We start from the raw sequence: 22999 nt of genomic DNA, 5'->3' as shown, positions 1-22999 counted from the left end.
AGCAAAATTGTATTGTGCTTTTTAACTGTCGTGTTTAAAGGCCTAGCCGTTTATGTTTAAATTCAATACCTACATAAGTACGCATCTACAAATGTATTGGTACTTTACTAATCTATGTAACTTACCAGTGAATGGGAGCTTTCGACGTGTCTGATATTGTGGATATATGGGTGTCCGTTGATCCCATGCCTTTGGAATTGCGTCGTCTACAGTAGACACAGACCACGATGATCACAGCAAGAAGAATGAAGAAAGCGATGACGCCCACAATTATCAAAGCAATGTCAGTCGAAGTTAGTTTTCCTTCAGAATTCTTCTTCGCCTCAATGTCAATCTGCGACTCTGAGCTACCGGTATTTGTCTCTGGTGGTGGAGGTTCCGCTTTCACCTGCACGGTGTTCGAGGACTTCCCTTTGACTTTGTACGGGTCAATCGCCACAATCGAGAGATAAAATATGCCATGGGATGGGAGACGGATTGTCATGTTGACTTAAAAAAGTAAAAAAAAAAATCATAAATGATTAGTTATGACCAACATCTTCCATTTAATTACATTACAAAGTACACGAAATAGTTCTGCGTCTACTTCTATTCGTTTTTACAATAAAATCAGTATAACAAAATTAGTAAATGTTACGACTTTAATTATCACCCGGCGTAGTGATTAACTTAAATCTTTATACAAATTGTCAATCTCATTGTCAGAAACATATTTATCGTGGGAAAACCTCCATTTCTATGTATTTTTGAAAATAGTGCACATAGAAGTGGCTTTCTCCAGGTATGTATGTATGTGTACAGATCTTTTTGAGGCTGTATCATGACTATAGAAAAATCTGTTCGTATGTCCACGTATCAACTTCCCACGTAACCACATTGCAAAAATTTACTGTTTTTGTAGATGGGCAAAATGCAATAATTCAATTTACTTGAATGGAAATAGACGCCAAAAATGCGACATAAATTTTGTAATACAGCAAAATGTTTGCTTAATACTTACCTTCAGAGCCGGCTGGGATATCTTGCGACAAGACTTGCTCCTTCAGTACGGCTGAAATTATAGATTATGCATATGTATAAACGGACAAACTAGCAATTATAATTAGACTATGCTTAAGATTAGTATTGGTGAGAGACCAAAAGTGTATTTTTGGTTTGTTTTGAATTTGGAACATACCTACAGAGTCGAAGGAACGTCTATAGAAAACTTGATACATGTCTACCGTCTTATGGTCATAGTCATCTCCGGGGGCTGTGAAGCTCAATGTGACTGTGGTGTCGTAAGAGTCAACCAAACGGAGATCTGGAATAATTTTTAATTTAGATTTAAAATTTTACAGTAAGACTTCAATAGAAATTAAACATATTGACATCCAAGTACGTTAACTAACCTCCAATTCTGCTTGGTGGATAGATTTCAGAATTTCGAGCATTTGAAACCTACACAATAGAGAAAAATTGCAAGTGACTCTTTATAGGCTGGCGAGTATGTATGGTATGAAGAACAGAATTAGTGAGCAAAAAGAGCACATTTTCGTTGGTTTATATTTTTTATGAATCATGACATTTGAAAACTAACCTTGACAGAGTAAAATGAGACTCGCTCGGTGTAAGCCATGGTTTTGAGTGCCGGTGAGTCCGACGAGATGAGTCGACTACCACAACAAGTTTCAACGGTTTGCTGTTTACGGCGGTAGGAAGTGTGACCTCCAATGGAATTGTCAGTACCAATGTATTTGGTTTTATATGGAGAACTTAATACTTTGACTGTTATTTCCAGAACCGAAGACTGCACGGAGGGAGGAGGAATAATATAACGTGAGTAAATTCCGTCATCCTTGGTAAGGTCTGGATCTAAACAGAACAATTCAAAGACATTCGTACATTGCTAGTTTGAACAAGAGTATAAGAAATATATTGCAATGCGTATTCATAAATGCGCAGTCTTCTTTTGTTTATCTATCCACAAAGAAGAAGACAGATGGACAAAGTTTTATGTAATTAGTTGGGAGGTAAGAAAAATTAGCATGCAAACAAGTTCATTATGGTTGGTCCAAGGAAAGAGGATTCTTCTCGCAAAATCTGGAGCATATTCATAAGGAAAATTGCAAATAAACCAGAGGCGAGAAGGACAGAACACGCAAAACCTCAACAAAATACGATGGAATTGCAAATTGCATGCGACATGGCGACATTCATTCCCAGTGGGGTGTGTGCAATAGGGAAAAATGAGGACATACACAAAGGCAAGCAAGTGAACAAGAAGGAGATAGGAGAAAGTCATGCAGAAAAGTAGTTCCTTTCTCTCCTCTCGAAGAGAAAGTTTCAATTGAAAAGAAGGACTTACCTCCATTCCCATTGTCCCAAAGTTTGATACTCCATTTATGGGTCCCAGCAACAATCAGGCATTCCACCTCTGCATCAATAACTGGAGAAAGACCCCGTTTTACTGAGGCATACAGAATCAAGGGCATCTGGCTTAAATTCGCTCCTCGGGCTTCATCATCCACATTTGAAAACACTCGAACAGTCACTTCTTCATGTGCCATGTTTGTAGCCAATGTGTTTGTCACCACTTGCTGCAAAATATAGGACATACTTTTATGATTGATTGGGGCGAAATAAATAAAGTATAAATTTAATTGTAATGTCTTTAACTTCAATTATCTAAAAACATATAATAGTAAATAATTTACCACAAAGTGAGACTGGTGGCTGTCACCCAATCGTTCTATCCGGTATCGCCAAATTCCTGTATCATATTTTTAAAAAATACTATTAAAATATGTAACTAAAGATTAATTCCAAAATGTCAACTCCCAATTCCCTTTGTTGTTTTTACATGAAATGCGATTTATTTAAATTGTTTGCAAAATGAGTTAATTTGCAGATTGCTTACAAAATTTTACCAGATTATTAATCGCCTTACTAATGTGGTAAAATGTGTTGGTGACAAAACGCACAAAAAACAATTTAGCAAACCCAATGAACGCTTAACCCTGATCTACTGCTACTACTGAAACAATTTCATTTTGTTATCAATAGTGGTTCTCGTTCCCGAAGGGACAAGCTGGTGTAGGCTACACACACAGATAGATAATGGGAGCATTAATGTTTTATTAGTTGGCAGTTCCATTCTATACAAGTCTACTGATTCTATGTGTGTGTATTTATGTGCGTAGAGCTTGCTTTCACCAACCAACAACCAATTCCGAGTTCCACGCTCGGTGCGAGCTGTACATTAGATTAGATTAGGTCGAGAGATGAAGTCAGGAAATAAAAGAATTAGAGCGACTCGTGAATTACCAGGTTGATCGATAAGAACTCCCATCTTCATCACATTTATATCGTGTAAAGTTGATGTGTGATCCGAAAATTTCGTTCCTGCGGGACTAGTCAGCTCCACTCTATTGACTGAAAAAATTCCAATATAATAAATGAATTAACCTATGAACAACTACACAATGAGATATACAGCGATATATTGCCCTCCAAACAATGATGCCAGGTTTGTACATACATTATGTATACATACGTGTGTAATAAATTTATTAGGTATAAAGTAGATTTTCTGTCATGTATGTACCTTTTGGGTCTATAGAACTTGGAATGTAGACGTGGAATTCGGCAGGTACTTGCGCAGCGTCGAAATTAAATTGTGATTCCACGACGGATGGAGCATCACCTGTGGCAATTGTTATATTTTACTTACAATAAAATTCTTCATTACTTTATTATTATTGTGCTAAAAATTACTTACCTTTGAATTCTGCTTGGTGAATCTGAAATGAAAGAAATTAAATTATTTAGGTAGAAATTAAACATGAATTTTGGCTCAGGTAAAAACCTAAGTATACGACAGCTACAAATTCTATACTTTTCTGACATCAAACAAGTTTATGCTAATTCCAGCTGAGCCAATTTTAGTTCAGGCAATTCACAAGGATAAGTGGGAACACTCATCAAAGAGTTTGCAGGTAGGATTTCATGGCGTGAATATTTTTGGAGCAAAAATGGCATGTCGGAAGAGCCAATCTGTAACTGGGGGTAGAGTCCAACCACTGAAACCTTTCGGCATTATCTGGATTGCTTTGGCATCATGGAACACCTTCCATCTCGTTGATTATCATCAGTATTAAAGTCATCCCTCCATCTCCTCGTCCCTACTTTGAGACTTTGTTTACTTTGCCACTTATTATTAAATCCCAACTAAAACTTCTTCAAAACAGTCATGCATTACCATCACGTCGAGGAGAAAGTCAGAGAAAGTTGACGGAAAGCAGCGAATTAACTTTTGGACTTTGTAGTGCATTGATGAAGGATGGACGAGGTATGGCTGCTCTCTCTTTCTCTGCCTGCTCTTACCTTATCCATTAATTGATCCATATTCGCAAATGGAATCAAGGAGGGAAGGAAGGAAATGATTTCAGAGAACTTTTGGTGTGTCCAAAAGTAAAACCAGCCAACCACCATCGTGCCGTTACCGTTAGTTAAGAGCAAATCCAAATTGTCACGCTACTAATGAGGTCAAACTTGCCCCAAAGTTAAGCTTGCGAGTCTGAACTAATTTCATTTAATCTACCGAAATCTCTAATGAGCTTTTGAAGTTGGGACGAACCTCTTGGGCGATGGGCGAAATGTATATGCGCAATTCACAATTCAATTCACACTTTATAACAAATTATTCCTCTCTCTCTGGTCCTGGCCTGGCTGAAGCTTATCGTGTTCCACTCGTGTTCTTTGTATTTCACACAATTCTCCGTTGTGTGGTCGCATTATTATGAAAAGTGGATGCTCATTATCATTTGGTGGATGAAGTTGGAGGATGGCATGGCCAAGTCACACTTGACTAACTAAAGCTTTCTTGTTATATGTTCCATTGTAAAGTAACAAGGAACCACTAATCTATTTTGCCTTACATGATGATGTCATGTTTTGGTATCGTGATAAAAGTTGGGCAAAGTGAAAGTACGCCACAACGTAATGTAAACCTCAAAACTCTTGCTGCTGCTTTCGCCCTGGGCAGAGTTATCGAGTAGAGAAGGACAAGGTAGGCAGTACATAGGACCACACTCTCGGTGATTACTGCATAACAGAGGACAATGGTTGGTTGCTGCTGCTGCGGACTGGCTTGAGGATTTTGATAATACAAAAGTCCAATGCGAAATAGAAGAAGCTCTTCGGCCATAGTTATAATCTCCCTTGAGATTATTCGATGCACTACAATGTGCCTCAGTTCATGGTTGTTGCCAGTTAAAAATTCCATGCGAAGGGATTCACTAATGGGAAGTTTGAGACTGGAGCAAAATCGGACGTTAACCTAAAACCAAGTACAGCCAGCCTAGTTTTGCTAGCAGCATGGGAGGCTTGGTTGGATAGCACAAGAAAGAAAGACATAACATTGGATTGGAGTTGCAAGTTACGAAGCCAGTAAAACACCAGGAAACGACCCGAAATGTAATCTAGAAGCCAGTATAAAAGTGGAAAGTATCAGGACAAAGTACCAATGTGAAATGGAGCCGCCGACTATCCAACAATAAGTATTAGCACAGGAGGACCAAGTATCTACTCCAAGTTGCTTGTTCAAAAATGGCAAATTTTTATAGTTGAAATTCAAGTCAAACTCAAACAAATACATTTTGTTTAAAAAATACGATGTAGTTCATATTTAAATCTGCAAGTCCTCAGTACAGGTGCTACATATTTATGTACACGCATAAGGTGCAAGTAAAAGTATGTAATAAGTATGTACGTCACTTCGTCACTCCCTAGACAAGGGATATGTAATATTTACAATGCCAAGAATTTGAAAGGGCTGAAAATCTAGGTAGCCATGTACAATTTCGTACATTTCCTTATCCCACTCTCTGTCTCTGTTCCAGGAGATCTAAATAGTTGGGTTGCAGATTTTGCCAACTGCTGTAACTATTTCTTCAATTTATAACTTGGAAAAAACTTGAAAACTTGTAGAGATACTCGCAACCAGCCGACGATCCTCGTCCAAGTAGAGCTCATGGCCGTTGATACATACCTCCACTGTCCCTGCTCGGCATCAAAACGCTCTGCCACCCACAACGACTCGAGAACCAAACATGAGATGAAACTTTTGAATCCATATTTCAACAACAGCCAGCATTCACCATCTCTTAATGTCCCACAGGACTAATGCTCAAAGTTAAAAAGTCGTCAGCATCAGCAAAATGTTCCAAACTCGGGATAAAATTTTTAGAATTAAATAGAATGTGAATCCTCCATCGTCATCGTCTGTATGGACGCAGTTAGAGCACATCATGTCCACCAACTCCATTTCACTCAATGATCATTCATTCTCATAGTCAGACGCATAGCACCACCCATTATCTTGTTGTTACAGATAGTTTGACTCGGAGATTTAGAAGATGCAGTGCTGATTTTATGTATGTCCCAGGCACTTCCACAAGTAAGTTTGCAACTTAAAAAAACATCTCTCAAGTGCAGAGTAATAAATGAGAACCTGAAAAGATGCTCCAAATACAATGAGCGTATATAAGGTGTAACGTATATATATATATATGTAAGGTGGTTTCGCATTATAGCGAAATTACGGGTTGCGAAACCACCTACCTACTTACTATATGCAAATTTGTAGACTGTGCTGACAGAGTATAATAAATATGTTACACAGTGTAAGAATTTGATGCAATTTATGAGCTCATAAATTCCAGAATGATGAGAAAGTATCGACATTAAAATTAGTAGACTTTTGTGCTTGGTAAACCTGGAGGCTATGAGAACCATATTGGTGTCAGATATTTACATTATAAGCGCTATAATCCTAGTAAAAATAAATGCTTAAAAGATGAGTTATAACAAGCTTACCAAAACTCTCTTTTTTACTAAATTCCCACAATACAGATTTTGAATGGACATCAAAGAATTAACCAGTTGGATGTAGGTCGACCTGAAAAATAACCCGAAAAATATTTGTATGGTATTTACTTCCATTTAGTGTCGTATTTCCCATTTTAGAGAATGCGAGCATCACTTACATATGGCTAACCGTGCCCACGCCCGTCTCCCGTATTGCAAAGTGGGGGCTATTAGTAGCTTGAGACAAAGCTGAAATCTTGCCGTCCCCAATTGAAGGGTATTCTGGAAAATGCAAATATATAATTTATGAATGATTGGTGTTTTGAAAACTGATCAATTTTGGATTTATATATTACTACGAGTATAGAAAATATATTTAGAAGTCACACATATTGGTGTCAAACAGATAACTATGGAATGTACAGGAATAAGAGTACATATGGTTGTGGTGTTATTTGGACGGCAAATTTCGCAAAGACGTCAACACCTCGTGTTCGATGATTTCCCACCACTTTGGTCGACAAATCGCAAATATACTCATAGTATTTTTAATTTTCAATTGTAAGAATTTGAAAACAATTCGTGCACAAGCAAGAGCGATGTTGTTATCGTTATCGAGGAACAAGTGGAAGAAAGTGCAAAAGGGTAACTAACCAATTGTGGCAAGGGCAACGTCTTCCATTTTTAGAAGATGTACCGACGCTTCCAAGTCCAATGGGGAAATAGTGCCTTGACTGATGAGTATTATCACTGACCCTCCAACCCTCCCTCCATTCCATTTCAGCATCTGAAATAAAATTAGTACAAATTATTCCACAGTGTGCATTTTCGTCCTTGTTGCGGCTATGCAGTTATAAGGTTGTCTGAAACGAAAAGATTTTTTGGGGGTGAAAGCGAATGAGTGACGACGGTGCCAGTGTAATGTGGGCAACTCTAATTCCTGCGTAGTCAAACAGAGTAGTCCAGCTATAGGGCACTTTTATTAACCCCTGGTGGTCCTCCCATTAAATTTCCTCCAATTTGCTTTCTGGCACTACCACTGTAATACGTGCGTAGCTATGCCTTCTACTCTTGTCGACTAATTTCATATAGGCCGGATCTGAAACTATCACCCTATTTATGATTAAATCTGACTAACCGAGTCTGACTCATGTCACATTTCTGCACTAAATATACACAACTAATCAGATTGAACCGCATCCATGTACATGTGTAAGTACTAGGCAGCAAGCAACGGCACCAAATCTCGCAGGATTTGATAGTTAGCCCAATGTTACCTCATCTCTTTGTATATTAGAAGTACAAGAAGAGCCGTGCCATTGTACTTACATGCATGCATTTAGGTGATTATGGAATCGAATGACGACAACTCATGAGCAAATATATGTATGTCAGCCAAAATGTGTCCGAACCAATCAATTTCTTGCAATTCTGGCTCAAGTCCATACTAAATTTATTAACTAAACTAACCAACTCCCTTGCTCGTAGGACTAATTTGGTTTATTTATGTCATTGTCACGCTGGAACTACATTGATACCCTTGTGGGGAGGATAATGTGAGCTGACTTCTTCTCGGGACAAGCAAGCATGACGACATGATTAAAGGACGCCTTGGAGAATGTGGAGAGAAATATATACGATGTGAACAGATAGTCGCAAAGTCAGAACGCGACGACGTCGAGTAACAAAGCACGAAACATAACACGATTATTGCATTACTTACATTGATGCTCTGACTGATTCCTTTCCTAAGAGAAAGTGTTCCACTTCCACTCTCGATGTTGGGATAGTTGGGCAACTTCTCTGCGAGGATCTACAAATTTTCAAGTTTTTATTTATTTAATAACAACATCAAGTTATGTAAGAGTTGAATTAGATACACAATATCTGTTGCTACTGCTAAAAATGATTATGATTTTATATTTATCAACTGTGCCTCAGACTTACCGCTCTCACGTTATCATCAAGAACTGTCATGTTTGCAAGAATCCGAATATCTGAGCTGACCGTCATTAATCCAATTTGCGTCCCGGTCGGCAAATCATATTTGATTAACTTTCTCACGGCGAGTTTAAGAAAACGCCAAACGTCCTAAAATGTACAAATACAAATAATTATAAACACCATTTTCAATCATCAACATCATTCCACACATCCTGGTAAGAAAAAAAGCAAAACTCGTTTAGCACTGCGTCATTGGTTCGTCCGTGATGATGAGACACATATCAATAACTTTTATTTGTATACATAGATATACGTATACCGCTCGTATTCCTAAGTTAGCCACCGGTCCAAAAACCTCCAGTTTTTGCCTCTTAGATACATATCTGTATGTACGTGTGTGTCCCTTTGTCTCATCGACTCATCTTTTTTTTATTATTATTATTATGAAATACACACGGTCGACAAACAGAGTTGAGTCAAGTGACTGGTTCATTTGTTTCCACCACAAGTTTGAGTAGTTCTGCAGCAGAGTTCTTGTGTATATGTACAAAAGTAAAGTTTGCCAGGATGATCGAGTGAACCCGACCCAATGACAACAAATGAGAAACAAAAACTTTCTCCTCCGTGAGAGACTCACAAGTTTCCGTCTTCACTTTACTCTGTCAACGTTCTCTCAGTGTTCTCCTGCGCTGGAAAACTTTTTATCAGAAATCCTCAAGAACTCGTACATATGTAGGTGCGCGAAATAAACCATATAATGCTAAAAAATATTTCTCTTAAACAACTTTGGGAGAGAAAGCGACTACGCTTTTTGTGCCAAATACTATAGATTCACAGAAAGGTGTCATCGGTCATCATTATTTATGATTTGACGAAACGACTACTTGCACCAAAGGGGATAGGAATTGAGTGGACAGTAAATAATATGAAACCTATGATTCGTACAAAATTGGCAGGTTGATGTTGTAGTTTGGACAAATACATTTCCACCCCACCGAACAAAACTGGAGAATGTAGCTACGTGAATATCATAATAGGAAGGCAAATGGTGACACATGGTATAAATAAGTATTTTTTGTTCTTGGACGTGACCAACTTCACATTAAAATAAATCATCGAGTAATCAAATAACTTCAACATCAAGATGTAAATATTTATACATACTCAACATAATTCGCACTAACTAAAATAACAACATTGCATGACTTGTTTTCTAAATACTCTTTTGTATGGGCAAATATTTGCGAATACATAAAATACCAAACTTCACTCACCCTCAAATTCATGTTTCCAGTTTCCTCCACCATGAGCACGAACCGAGGTTGGGTGAGCTGCTTGATGACAAATTCCGGCGTGGCTCGGCCGCTCCTGTGGTGAATGCATTAGATTAAATTAAAGGGAGTTGACCATCAATTTAATTTTTATCATTAACATGACATGACACATTAGCATATATTCAAACTAACGACGTTATAGATTTCCATTCAATCTATTTTCATCAACCCGGGGGTACAATCAATAAATGTACACTGGTTGACTGAGGCCGCTTGGCAGAGGACAACAGCATGATGACCGATGAGCAAGTGACGGTAAACATAAGCATTTGTGCATTTGATATCGGTATAATCGAATATAATAAATGTTCTCTGCGGGAGGTGGTGCATGGCGAAATAAAAGTTTGCACATTCCTGAGAGAGAGTGAAAATCGTAGATGATGGAGGACGAGGTAGGCACTGGGTAGCTGGACAGTGCCCCTATAACTGTATAGCTAAACGGCAAATTGTTATAGTATCCCTCATTTGCGCTACCCTATAAAATCTATTCCGAATTAGATATTATCATCACGAACAAAACGAATTAAGAGTGAACAGTCCAGTCAGGAAGTAGTGAAAACGAAGCAAATCGAAAAACTCATTAGGTGAGCTCATTTATCAGATTTCTGACAAAATGCTCTCATTTAGGAAATGTTTACACAAGCAACGGCATCAGGGGATATGTGGGAACTAGCATATATATATGTATATGTATAGCCATACATATATAACTATGTATGTATATGTATGGGCGAGTGTGGAGCAAGAATTTCCGAATCTCAACCGGATTTGAAATAATTGAGGAGTGCACATGGTGTATAATATTTCATTACATGAAGCCATCGACAATGTGCGCATTTTCTACCCTATGCAGTTTACGTAGTGCAAGATGGGAACTAATTACTCTCATTAACTAATTTTTAAGTTAGAAACACACAGCAAACAAATCGCCTCTTCAACACTCTCCAAGTAACAAGTCATGATTTGGGGAGGAGGAAAACAAGAGAAATTCCAGATGAGGTAAAAATATAATGACTGGTGGAGCGTGAACATGCCATAACTCTAAAAATGACGGATTACACTTGATCGCCAATCCAATTAGCCCAAAGCTGTAAAATTAAAAGAATTCCAAAAACTCAGTTTTTTAAGATTATGCTACATACATAGTACGTGATAAGTACGTGACTTTGAATCTCCTCGAAAGGCTGAACAATTTTGCACTTTTTGTAAAAGTCCGTAAACTTGTGGATGCTATCCTCTTAATCATTTTAATATGGCAATTTTAAAGTGGCGTAAAAGATGTTTTGTATGCGAAACTCATCTTATTGCATCATAACATTTTTCTGCATCTGGCAAAACAAAACAATGAAATATTACCTGTTTCCTACCTACCCGACTCGAAAGCGGAAGTGCGCGTTTATTGCTTTGCTTAAATCGTTGCTGAAAATTATTCTATTTAGCACACAATTTATCTACATAAATTACGGTACTTTTGGGCTCTCGAGAAAGTACAAGTAATTTCACGTTTATGAAAATGACAGCGGAATGGTCCTGGCAAGCATTTCGATATACAAAGAAGTGCGAGTAAAAAAAGACGTAAAGTATCCGAGAAGAAGCAGGACAGGCAGAATGAATAAGCAGCCGAGCCAAGTAGTGGCGAGTGGATAAATTTGACGATATTTATCTCGGACAATAATCAAGAGGCTAGCTGTCAAAGAAGTTGCAAAATTTATGAGGCAAAGGATCCCTGAACGTGAGTGTGGTTTCAAGTAAATGCGTAAACAGGTCTTCTCGGTCATTTGTAAAAAGTAATTTCACAGGATGTGGACGAGCATTGTCCCTCCGTCCGTGTCTCCAATAGGAAGTGAGAGTAGTGCCCACAGAAAGAAGGTGCATGGTGGGGAGGAAGATCTTTGAGATTGGCTGAGTAGATGGCTCAAAGACTTAAGTGGACAAGGAGAAGGGCTGGTCTGGATCCTGTGGCGTTTCGTAAACATGTTTTGTCACTTCACTACTGACAAGAACAACAAAGGTAATACACACACACGGAGTTCTTCTACTACTACAAATACTTAAGCACTTGCTCCTCTCAAGCAACAAGGAGACCAGGAATGCGCTAATCTGCACATAAGGACAATGCCGTTCATGGAAGCATATTCTTTGAGTAATTCACGAAAGCACAGAAAAAATAGAAATTCATAATGCAACTTTTGCACTGTAAAAATAAATCTACCTAATAATAATTAGCATAATTTTTAATTATTTTTTTTTAAATAATTGAAATTCTTAGCAATCAAATTCGTATCATATGCTGTTTTTTCCTCATCACGGTCATCCTCTGTCCAAGCACCATTATACATTGTACGCATTTACTTACATAGAAGCCAGTTTTGTGTGTTTCTGCTTACCTGGGGAGGGAGATGTTATGAAAATCAGGATGAGAGTTGATAATTTCTGAGATGGACTTGTGGTCACAGAGGAAGTTTTGCTTCGTGGGGGCTTGACGATTATGATTTGTGGAGTCACAGAAGGTGGTCACGTGGGGCAGATGAGGGTTGGACATGATCGAAGAAGTAATGTTGTCGTTGCCGTTGAGGAATGGGACGAACGCGCAATTGGCCCCGGAAGGATTACAAGTTCCCGACCTGTAATAAGTCAACGACACAATCATCATAATCAGCAGTGACTGCAAGTCCACCGGACAAAGTAGCATACACATGAGTTATGTTATTTCATGTTGTGAGCCAACACACACGTCCACAAAATAATAAAATTATTCCTCTACAGCCATTCCGGGTTTATTGCCACTTTTAATTACATCTCTTTGCTTGCATTGGTGGTCCAAATGGAATAATAAAATTTGGGATGCGGTAGATGGGAAACTTTATTAAACCGCTGAGAAAAGAGAGGGGTCACATACTGCTCAGTAAAGCAATAAAATTAATTTAATCTTGGTAATACCTCAATAAAATCTTGAGCACGCATTGTACATGTACCTATTTATTACTAGTAGCATATACTCGCATGAGCTTGTGTGCATATAAATTTTTGCTCGACAGATTTCATACCAGCAATTCAGAAGCTCGCTGTCGTGGAGCTTGTCCAAAATTTAAAATGAATGTTAATGTGCCTTATTATGTTTATTACTTCTCGTTTGGACGGAAAGAGGTCACTGGGGAACGAGACGAGTTTTGACCTATTGATGATTGCGGCACATCATCGCCGTACATGAAATACGAATTATTAACTTAACCCTATGACCCAGTTCTGCATAAATAAATGTATACTCATTCTGAGCATAATATTATAAGTATTCCAGTATTTCAGTTCCGGTATGTTGCATGTGTGGTAGAGGAATGTTACGTATGTACAACGGTTGCCTAATTCAAACTCACGCTTCATTCATTACTTTTACTATTATTGTCCATCATCAGAACCACATTGCAAAGTTAAACTTGCTGCAATATGCTACTGCTAACTGTCATGTCATGGGCCTAATTTGCATCTCATTTCAGACACACGGAATATACCCCTATCATTCATTAAATTACTGCAAATTTGATGTAAATCCAAACATTGTACGTCGTATGCGTTTAAATAATTTTTCTTGTATACCCTTTTCCCCATCCTCAGGTAATATGGTCCTGTGATGGGTCTCGTCAAAATATATTGACATTTTTTATTAATCGTGTTCATTAGATCACGCGGCTGATGTACATAACCTTGTAATATTTGGACTATTTTGAATGGCAGCTTGCAAGTACTAAGTACGACAATGACCCTTTGGGTTAATGTTAAATTCACATAAACATGTGTGTGCTATAGTTATTTCAGCGAGAAATAAAGAACTTGAAGATTGTAAGAAATGTGTGTACCAGTTTCCAGTCAATGGGCGATTTGTGCAGGAAGTTGGCTTTCTCTCGTCCTTGCTTCCAGTTCCATGATAATAAGCAGTGGGGTAGATCTGGAAAACGATTGAGATTTTTACTTTATATCATAGTTGAGTAATCGGGGTACATTTTCAGGTTTTAAAGCTATGGACAAGTCCAAAGATTTGTATTCTACCCAAATCATTGTACCCCTCAATTAAATATAAGAAGTAAATATATAAATGAAAGAAAAATCGGAACCAAGTTTCTTACCGGGTCGTTTTCAAATCCGGTTTCTTCAAATACTCCGTAACGAAACTTCACAAATTCCTTGACAAAGGTACGCTCTAGAATTATAGAAATTATATTTAGTCACCTTATGCGCTTATTTTGTCACATTAGCGAGTGACATGGAATTTGCATGGAAAACCCGTGTCATAGTGAGATTTATGTAAACGAGATGATCCGCAACATTAATTTTAGAATATCTTTAGTCATCAATTGTCAGTTCGAAGACGGATATGTATTTTAAACATCAGGTCGAGCTTGGACTTGGTTGTACGGGATTTGGGAGTAGCAATTAAAAACTAATATGAAACTAGATATTTTGAAAGAATGAAATATGTGACGAAACTAGGCTCATACACATACATCAATGCTCATAAATGCTCATTCCCTAATTCTGCAAAGCAAAGAAAATAATACAAAATCCACCCAATAGTTCTAGGCGACAAATTTACTGCAAGAGTAAACGTTATCTTTTCGCCAAATCGGTTTAGTTAATGTGAGTTTCCTTACAAGGTGAAGAATATCACTGTCAAATGTGCCAAAAATGTAAAAAAAACTAAACTCGACATATCCAGATTCTCATCAGAGTTAGAACTTTAAAAACACTATGCACGTGCACAAATGAGAGTCGTCTCACAATGAGTGCTATGAAATATTCAAAAATTACCTCGGCTAGATTAAAGCAAATGCACTTTAGGAACACGAGCAGTTTATGTTAGTTTAGTGTAGTTTAGTATAGTTTAGTGAAGCATATGCAACGTGTTTCACGATAATGAAGACACTGAATTTCTAAACGAGGGAGGAATTTTGTTCCATATCGCATCCTTACTCATCCAGGTGAATGAAGTAAAAGGAAGGCGGAGAATTCCATTTACATTCTAATTTTCTTTTAAAGCTTCAACTAACAAGAAAGAAATGAGTGTTTCGCACGAAACACAAAACCAACAACTTAGAAATGTTGATTGCCATTGCCACAAGGACTCCCTGACCAAACAAATTTTACACAGCCAAATGTAATGGCACAGAAGTTCTCAAAACAATACCGAATTTGAAACAACTTTGGCCATTCAGTTCACCTCGCTTCCAATTTCGAGCTTCGTTTCATTCATTATAAACTTATCGTTTCCGCTTTCATGAAATGTCTATAAGCAAGGTGCTTGGTGTGCGGCTCGTCTCGCCAAGTAAAACTAACTGGTAATATAAGTACTAATTAAATACACAATTGTAATGGAATCTGGTCTTATAATCTGGAGTAATTCCACCTGCAGGTCTTGCGGGCTATCTTATAAAACAAGCGTCATATAAATAGTTTCCAGGTTTTCTACATATAAATTACTATATATAAACATATATAATATACATAGTTGATATTATCAGCTATTGCATAATGTTGATTATTACATGTTATGGATATTATTGTTTGCATAGGAGCTAAGTCCAAGTTTTGAAAACTAGTTACATAATCTTTATAATGAAAATTTGATAATTCTATTTATTTGCAGCAATTATTTTTTTTACTTCTATCAACGTTCCTCGGAATAATTTCAGTTGATTAGAGTTTTATTAATAGCCAGGGTCACAAGGACGGACCAAATTCAAAACGCAATATTTGCTACCGTCACTGATTTTTTTTACCATGTGAAAGGTAAAATTATTCCATGTCAATAATGCAATTATCTAATTTTCAATTTCATTTCATCCCTCCTGTGAAAAGGAAATCCTGTCAAAGTGAGTGGGATTATGACAGCTTGTGTGTGATTGTTGAAAGGGGTTTGATTAATAACAACATTTATATAATGTTTGTCGACGTTGATAAGTCATAGATATTAATTAGTAAGAGAATTCACACGACTTTGATCATCAGCATAGCAATATTTTGTGAATTTATGCTTATATGCACATATGTATAGTATCAAGCGACGGATTTATACCTGGAGTCGAATGTCCAGCCTCAGTGTCGTTGTACTGAAGAACGTACTGGAAACCAGCGGAAATCATGTCGCCCTGTTGCCCACATCCCTTGCTCTGCTGAGTCCAAGGGTTATGCCTGTTCAAAACAAGGTTTCGTTGCAAAAAGGCGATGATAATAGTGATGATAACTTCATATCACGTGAATTGCCTTATAATTTATTTATACTTACCCGAACACCGGATGTTCTCCTCCGATTCGGAATTGAGAGTCTCTGATACTGCTCGCACTCGTGTATGAATTGGGCAACATCTTGCCACAAGCTCCTATCAAACACAAACATTTTCTCTCAATGCATCACATTTGAGTTGTCTTTAACACATTATTCAGGCCATGTCAAATGTCATTCAGATGTGTATTCAGACACAAGTTGTTTGTATATATATAACTTACGGTAGTCCCAGGCAGCGGGGAGAATTATGTGCACTCGGTGGAAATAAGCCCGGCCTTTCGTAGCTGTGTTCAGGTACTCACTGGCAGATGTGAATATCAACTGGAAGAAAATACACAAAGGAAGAACTATTAGTTTGATTAATTTCAGGGCTTTACCTTCATCACATTCTTCACTCTTTACTTTCACTCAAACTTTCTCACACCGAAAATAGCAAAGTCCGTGGAGCATAGTGTGGGCAAGAAGTAGGTGTGTGCATATATACTTACGATATACATATATGACAGGAAAATGATAAGACGCACACGCACCAAAGCCCACAAATAAATAGATAAGAAGAAAGCATTTTAAAGCAAAGTGTGTGGTTTCATTTTATTCTAATAAAGCGTTTATCTTGTTAGAATGCGTATGACACACGCAACTTTCTTTTTATCTCTTCGCCATGAAATGTCTCTTATGATCAAATAGTAAAATCCATTTTATTTTGAAATCGTTTTCGCTGGCGTGAAGAAAGAGAATTGTTTGATTCAATTCGAGAGACAACTCTTTCTCAGTAACAAATGGTACGCTATAAGTAGATACGTAACGTGTGTATGTACGGTGGGTGGTGGTTTAGTTCAATTTTGTTGCAATGTTTGGGCTTGGATGGATAAGGTTGGTAAGTTGACTGATATTTGCGAGATGTGGCGATTTTGTGGTGCGTCCGTGATTCTCGTTCGTAAGATCTTTGGAATCGGCAAGATCACGGCAGACATAAATCAATTTCAGCATCCGAACCCATCAGTGCCAAACTGTTCCGAATAGAAATGTTACCCCATACGGATACCACCAATTTATGTCGATGGTAGCAGGAGCAGTGGTGGCGGAAAGACGGGAAATACGGAGAAAGAAGATGGCCTGGCCTATCTTGCTAGAGCCCGATCCAAATCCAGAAACCCAGGGTGGGAAAGAATATAGAAGGAACGGGAGCAGATGCAATTTGGTTTTGGATGCATTTGGTTGAGCTCTCAGCCCACTGATTCGCATCCATTCTTCAAGATTTAACACCTTTAACTGTCGAGAATGTCATAACCCCTGGAGAAATCTCTCAGCACATTTTTCCTCCTCGGAGATATTTCTCAACCCCAGAATTCCTCATCAAATTCTGTCATTTTTAATGAATCTTGTAAAACTGACAAGAAATTCACGAACGATGGCAGACTTGATGTTAGTAAACGTGTATGATGATGGATATCATGATTATATAACAAAGGTTCAGTTTTCAACGAGACCTATGGGTTTGCATAAATTCTCCTTATAACGTTTCAATTCGAGGATGAATGACATGATCATTTGTACAATGTCCCATCCATTCAGCATCCGCATAAAATTGTTTTCTTGGGTTGGGGAAAGGAAATTGGAATATGTCATTATTTTTGGTTAATTGGTGGAAATCTCATTGCCCACATTTGCAGAGAACGAATCAATTTTGTTTGTGCAATAATGAATCCAATTTGAAAGTTTGTGCTCCTAGCTCCATTATTTTAATCATTAATCATCAACATCTCCAATCAGAAAGTGTGCGAGGAGGAGGACAAATAAGTAATTTCAATTTAATCGCATTAATGATGTAATGATCTTTATGTGAAATTAGGCAAAGACTTGGATCCATTATTCGTCCTATTATTTAGATTGCTAGAAACTTTATAACTAGATCAAGATGTGCACATGCGATGATGGAACCGTGACCGTAATATAAACCTCTTAATCCATTTCCCTCTATAAGTGAAACAATGAACAGGAAGGTGAGTAAGTACTTATACGCAATGTACGTATGTGTTGGGGCCACCGCGAGTGACATTTTTGGGACCATGATTGAACAAAAAATGTGCGTGCAAAATCACAGTAGTGTTGAGTGAAAAGAAGCCTGTCTTGCATTGCACTTTTTAGTTCTCTTCACATCAAGTCAGTGGAAGAGAGAGAGCTGTCAATTCAAATCTTTTCGTTCCAATCGGAATCATCATTACTCATCCGGTCAGATGGCCTGTGGTGGCTTCCGAATTTATTCTGTCAAGGAAAATGGTTTACGAGTAATGCATACATGGCTATGACATACGTGATCTCAACCAGGATGAGTTTGATACCCATCAATGTGAACGAAAGCTCTGAATCTCGCATCTTTTCTGTGACATGCGACATATAGAGACATCTCACCTTCTTACGTATTGTGTGGAGAACAGTAATTGAATTTCTTGCTATCTGTTCAGTTCATTCATCTTTGTTGATTGGAGTTGTGGTTGATTTTATAAGATTAACATATGCACGTAGCGGCCCAGCCAGATTCGTTGTTAATTCACCTTGAAACCTCACTTGTTGTCAGTTGTCACCCACAAATAAAATTATTTATTTGGCTCGGTTAAGAATTTGTTCTTTGATTTGATTGGAATTGCATATCGGCATTTCTTGTCGTGCGGGCGAGAAATTTGACATGAAAACGTGGTCTGATCACAATTGCTGAAAACGCTATGTGATTGCTACGTGATTCAACGATTGCGCACTTTAAAAGACACAATACTTGTAATTTCTCATGATTTTCAAATATAACTCATTGGAAATATTGATTTTTTATGTATTATTTCAAGACTCCCTCCGGTCATTATTTCCACTCTCATTATAGAAATAAAGAACGGCAAGACAAAGGGAAGAAGAAAGCACGTTCAGCGATTCCATTCCATTTATTTCTAAAGACAGAAAATGTTGCGACAACCCCTACAAGGCCACGGAAATAAAAGAATAGAGCAACTGGAAGAAACCCTTTAATTATAAAATGGAACTCAAAGTTAATGCATCGACACAATTATCCCACACCACAAGAACCGATGACTAATGAGTTGGTTGATGGCGCATGTGGGCTGGGTTGCAGACCGTTTCAATAGAAAAAGAATTGCTAGAATTGAATTCAAAATCGAACACATTTAGATTAGTTCGAACAGTTTGAGTCCTCCCTCGTATCTTATCAATCTCGAATCTCGAAAATGACGGCATCAACTTGAAGACGACGAGGACACATGTTCCAAGCCTCGGGTACAAATTGCCGTAAGAAATGTATACAAAAAATGTAATGGATTGGTGGATGCATAAATGCACCTTCTGCTGGAGACTGGTCCAGAAAAACTGGGAAAGATTTTCAGAGTGATGGAGGCAATTAGTTAGGAATCTGTAACCCTTTTGACACATGCCTTTTATAATCCAACCAAGTAAAAGTTGTGGTGGTTGAATTATTTGAGAATGGTGCTATTTACACGATTGAATTTTATTTAAAACAAGAGACAAAAGTACTCCGAGTGACCAAAGAAGTCGACTCAAGACTCACATACATAAAAAGAAAGATGCATTGTAAATGTATTCTTTTTCTTTTCTTCTGCCACCAGAGACGTGAACTTCACTTCTGCTCTTGAGCTTAAGAAGAAGAAGAAAAAATGAAAATTCAAGTCCACGACGACGTTCCTTGAATGAAAGTGTAGCTGAGTGCTCTTGAGAAAGACTTTTCAAGAGGTAGTATCACTCACATTGCATAATAATAATACTCTAAAGATCCCAAGACTGCTCCAACTCGAGAAGGCAGCTCGTCGACCACTCCAGTCAACTGGATCGAGTTGTTGGTTGAGGAAAGAAATGCATCGCGATACGTACCTTCACCCACTCCATTCTCATTTTATGGGTACACAGACGGAGATGAGACAGTGGAGTGAGAAATGATGAGGGGAGACATCAAAACGGAATTTTGGGTGCCAGAAAAATTATTTGTGTATGCAGAATGCGACTTTCACCTAACAGTGTACCGACTCGAAAATAAAAGTTCTGTCGGTTTCCCTCGTATATGAAATTGAGATCAACGTTAAATTAACGTCAAATCAGTTTCGCTGAAGGGATGATTCCACTTTTAGCTCCTGCTCCTGTAAGGAAGACCGATTTGTTACTCGCTAAAGTTTTTTTTGGGAAAGATGAGTCTGGAGCAAGGCCTAACGTTAAACAGCGTACAAGTGTGTACATGTGTTTATTAGATGGAAGATCCTCAGCTTTGACTTGGTCTTAATAAGTTACGGTCACAGTTGTAATTTAATTCATTGCTGTGAGCAGATAATCCATCCCATATTTCATGGGTTTACGAGATCTCACTTTTTAAATCCATTTCCTCTCCTGCAACCAATGGCACACACGAACGAGCAGAGTTGCAAGTCGTGGAATTGAAGAAGGAAGAAAAAGTTGGTGCAAAGTCAGCCAGGTAGAGAACATTGAATTATCTATGTAGAGAGGGCCGAGAGCGAGGTGTGATCATAATAAGACTTCTTTCTTGTTCAAATCGCATTTCTCCAATACTTGGTCCATCCTCAATATGCTCATTACTGTAAATGCAATAGTTTTAGTTCACTCTGGTCGGATGACTTACGAGATGAAATATGTCTTGAAATTTTGGAATCGTTATATCCTCATTAGTTTTAGTTTGCTTCGTTGTGCAGTGTAAAGGAAGAAATAATGCGAGTAATCCAGTACACGAGATAATAATATAAAGCTTGCATACAGCTATCTACGCTGTACGCACTATACTGTTCGAAAAGCGACTGCTAGCAATAAAGGATGCAACAATGTCAGCTATACATCGTTGAATACATCATCCACGTTGTGATCTCTACGTGTACAGCAGCGGTTTAGGTACATACAACTCGAGATAAAATTATTATTTACAAGACCACAATTCCAAATCGTAAATCTATAATTTGTTCTCTCTCGGAAGACATAACAAGTCTTCCTCCTTGAACGCCGGATAATGAATGTAAAGGTTTGGTGCTGTCCATATGAAGAAAACTAAAACCACCAATCAAATAATTTTTTGAAGAAGGTTGTAAAACTCTTTCGAGTTTGAAGGGAGAGTACGAATTAAGTAAATTACATTAGTTTTCCCTCTTCTGCTCTGCTGATGCCGGAATAACGAATAGGACCTTCAGCATACATACATTTAGTATACATACTTTTTTGTTGGTCTACGAACTATTTTTTGTGGTAGTCTAACAAAACCTAATCCAGATATTTAAATATTTTTAAAATGCATCATTGCACTTGCTATTAGGTCAACGCAATTGCAACATGCTCGACATTTTACTGCAAAATTTGCTCAGTCAACGTGGGCATGATTTTCCCATAATTAGTGAGACAAAATTATTTGTTTCACAACTTTTCTAAGTGCGCAATAAGAAAGTAAGAAGAACTGATCTTGTGCACAAGTGTAATAAGAAAATATAATCAAATTCAATTTCATTTCTCAACCTCAAAAGGCTGAACTTTCAGAGAAAATTAAATCGCAACGCAACCTAAATTATTTTTAAGATTTCCAATTTCTAACCACAACAATCTTCAAGAAACCACCAATCACTCCAACTATTGCATTGCAGCTAGTACAGCATCCTTTCCATCAAGCTAACCAAATGGTTTTGTTTCGTTTTATTCTTGTTATTTATTATTTAAGTCAATTGCTCAGTTCGCCTCTAGGTTAGAACAATGCACCAGATTTTACTTCAAAATCGTACTCAAAGTATTTTTCTTGTGAGCCCTTCATTTCTTTGAAAGTGATCTGACACAACTCATTTATTCCAACATTTGGAAATTTGGAAATGTTATATCCTTTTTCATTAAACGTGGCCTTTCTCAATTTAATTTAAAATCCAACCCGCTCCCAAACCTTCCAACTTTGAAACTTTCCTAGCTTTATTGCCCACACGGTACAGGTAAAAAGGTATAAAAGTTCTGCTACCTACTCAACAGCTCATTCATAACCTGCCCTAACTTCTGGGGGAAAAAAGTTTCCTAAAATCTCAAAGTCAAATCTGTCCATTAGTTGAAGAAGTAACCAATTACCACTTGTTCATGTAGGAGATAAGAAATGGTGAGAGACCACTTGAAACACCACACTACCGCCCTTCTAAAGATTATTACCAAGTTAAGTGGCTCCGCAAGTCAGCCGAACGGACGGTTAAAAGCATTATACGCTGGACTGATGGCTAGTCCAGAACCAAAAGTCGATACATTAAAAAATGAAGCGAAATGGGAAATGAAACTCTTAATGTTGAGGGTGAACACAGCACTATACAATAAAACAAAAGTTAAGGGCTCTCCACTTCATCACGGTTAAAACACACACATACCGACACCACACAGATGTACATGACGACTGTAGAAAAACAGGTTCGAGAAATGTAGATTACTTCGTGAACTGCTGCATGGAACTCTAAACATGTAACTCTTTGGACCAATTTGCTTGAAGCACTTTGAAGCCAGTGTCACTTTTGTAATGCATTTCTTGGCTGACTGGACCATCTCCATAAAAAAGTATAGACGGATA

At 37.8% G+C, this 22999-nt stretch overlaps 1 protein-coding gene across 4 annotated transcripts in view; it reads right to left on the bottom strand.

Moving 5' to 3' along the window:
• The window catches only part of LOC110858778 (calcium-activated chloride channel regulator 2), a 64386-nt gene that overhangs the window by 2088 nt on the left and 39299 nt on the right, over positions 1-22999 (bottom strand). For all 4 annotated transcript variants that reach the window (XM_022107654.2, XM_022107662.2, XM_035851148.1 and 1 more), the window contains exons 3-24: positions 16626-16725; positions 16405-16498; positions 16195-16310; positions 14249-14322; positions 13982-14070; positions 12515-12751; positions 10068-10161; positions 8797-8940; positions 8573-8662; positions 7504-7636; positions 7029-7131; positions 6859-6940; positions 3761-3782; positions 3587-3685; positions 3307-3414; positions 2697-2752; positions 2348-2579; positions 1580-1854; positions 1392-1440; positions 1178-1303; positions 1001-1051; positions 126-489 (exon numbers count right to left, since the gene is read on the bottom strand). In XM_022107654.2, coding sequence (XP_021963346.1) covers positions 126-489; positions 1001-1051; positions 1178-1303; positions 1392-1440; positions 1580-1854; positions 2348-2579; positions 2697-2752; positions 3307-3414; positions 3587-3685; positions 3761-3782; positions 6859-6940; positions 7029-7131; positions 7504-7636; positions 8573-8662; positions 8797-8940; positions 10068-10161; positions 12515-12751; positions 13982-14070; positions 14249-14322; positions 16195-16310; positions 16405-16498; positions 16626-16725 — 2738 coding nt within the window. The remainder of the gene's footprint in view (positions 1-125; positions 490-1000; positions 1052-1177; positions 1304-1391; positions 1441-1579; positions 1855-2347; positions 2580-2696; positions 2753-3306; positions 3415-3586; positions 3686-3760; positions 3783-6858; positions 6941-7028; positions 7132-7503; positions 7637-8572; positions 8663-8796; positions 8941-10067; positions 10162-12514; positions 12752-13981; positions 14071-14248; positions 14323-16194; positions 16311-16404; positions 16499-16625; positions 16726-22999) is intronic.

Source organism: Folsomia candida, unplaced genomic scaffold, assembly GCF_002217175.1.
Source record: "Folsomia candida strain VU population unplaced genomic scaffold, ASM221717v1 Fcan01_Sc001, whole genome shotgun sequence".
NCBI lineage: Eukaryota > Metazoa > Arthropoda > Collembola > Entomobryomorpha > Isotomidae > Folsomia > Folsomia candida.
This window is presented reverse-complemented; position numbering and strand designations above follow the sequence as displayed.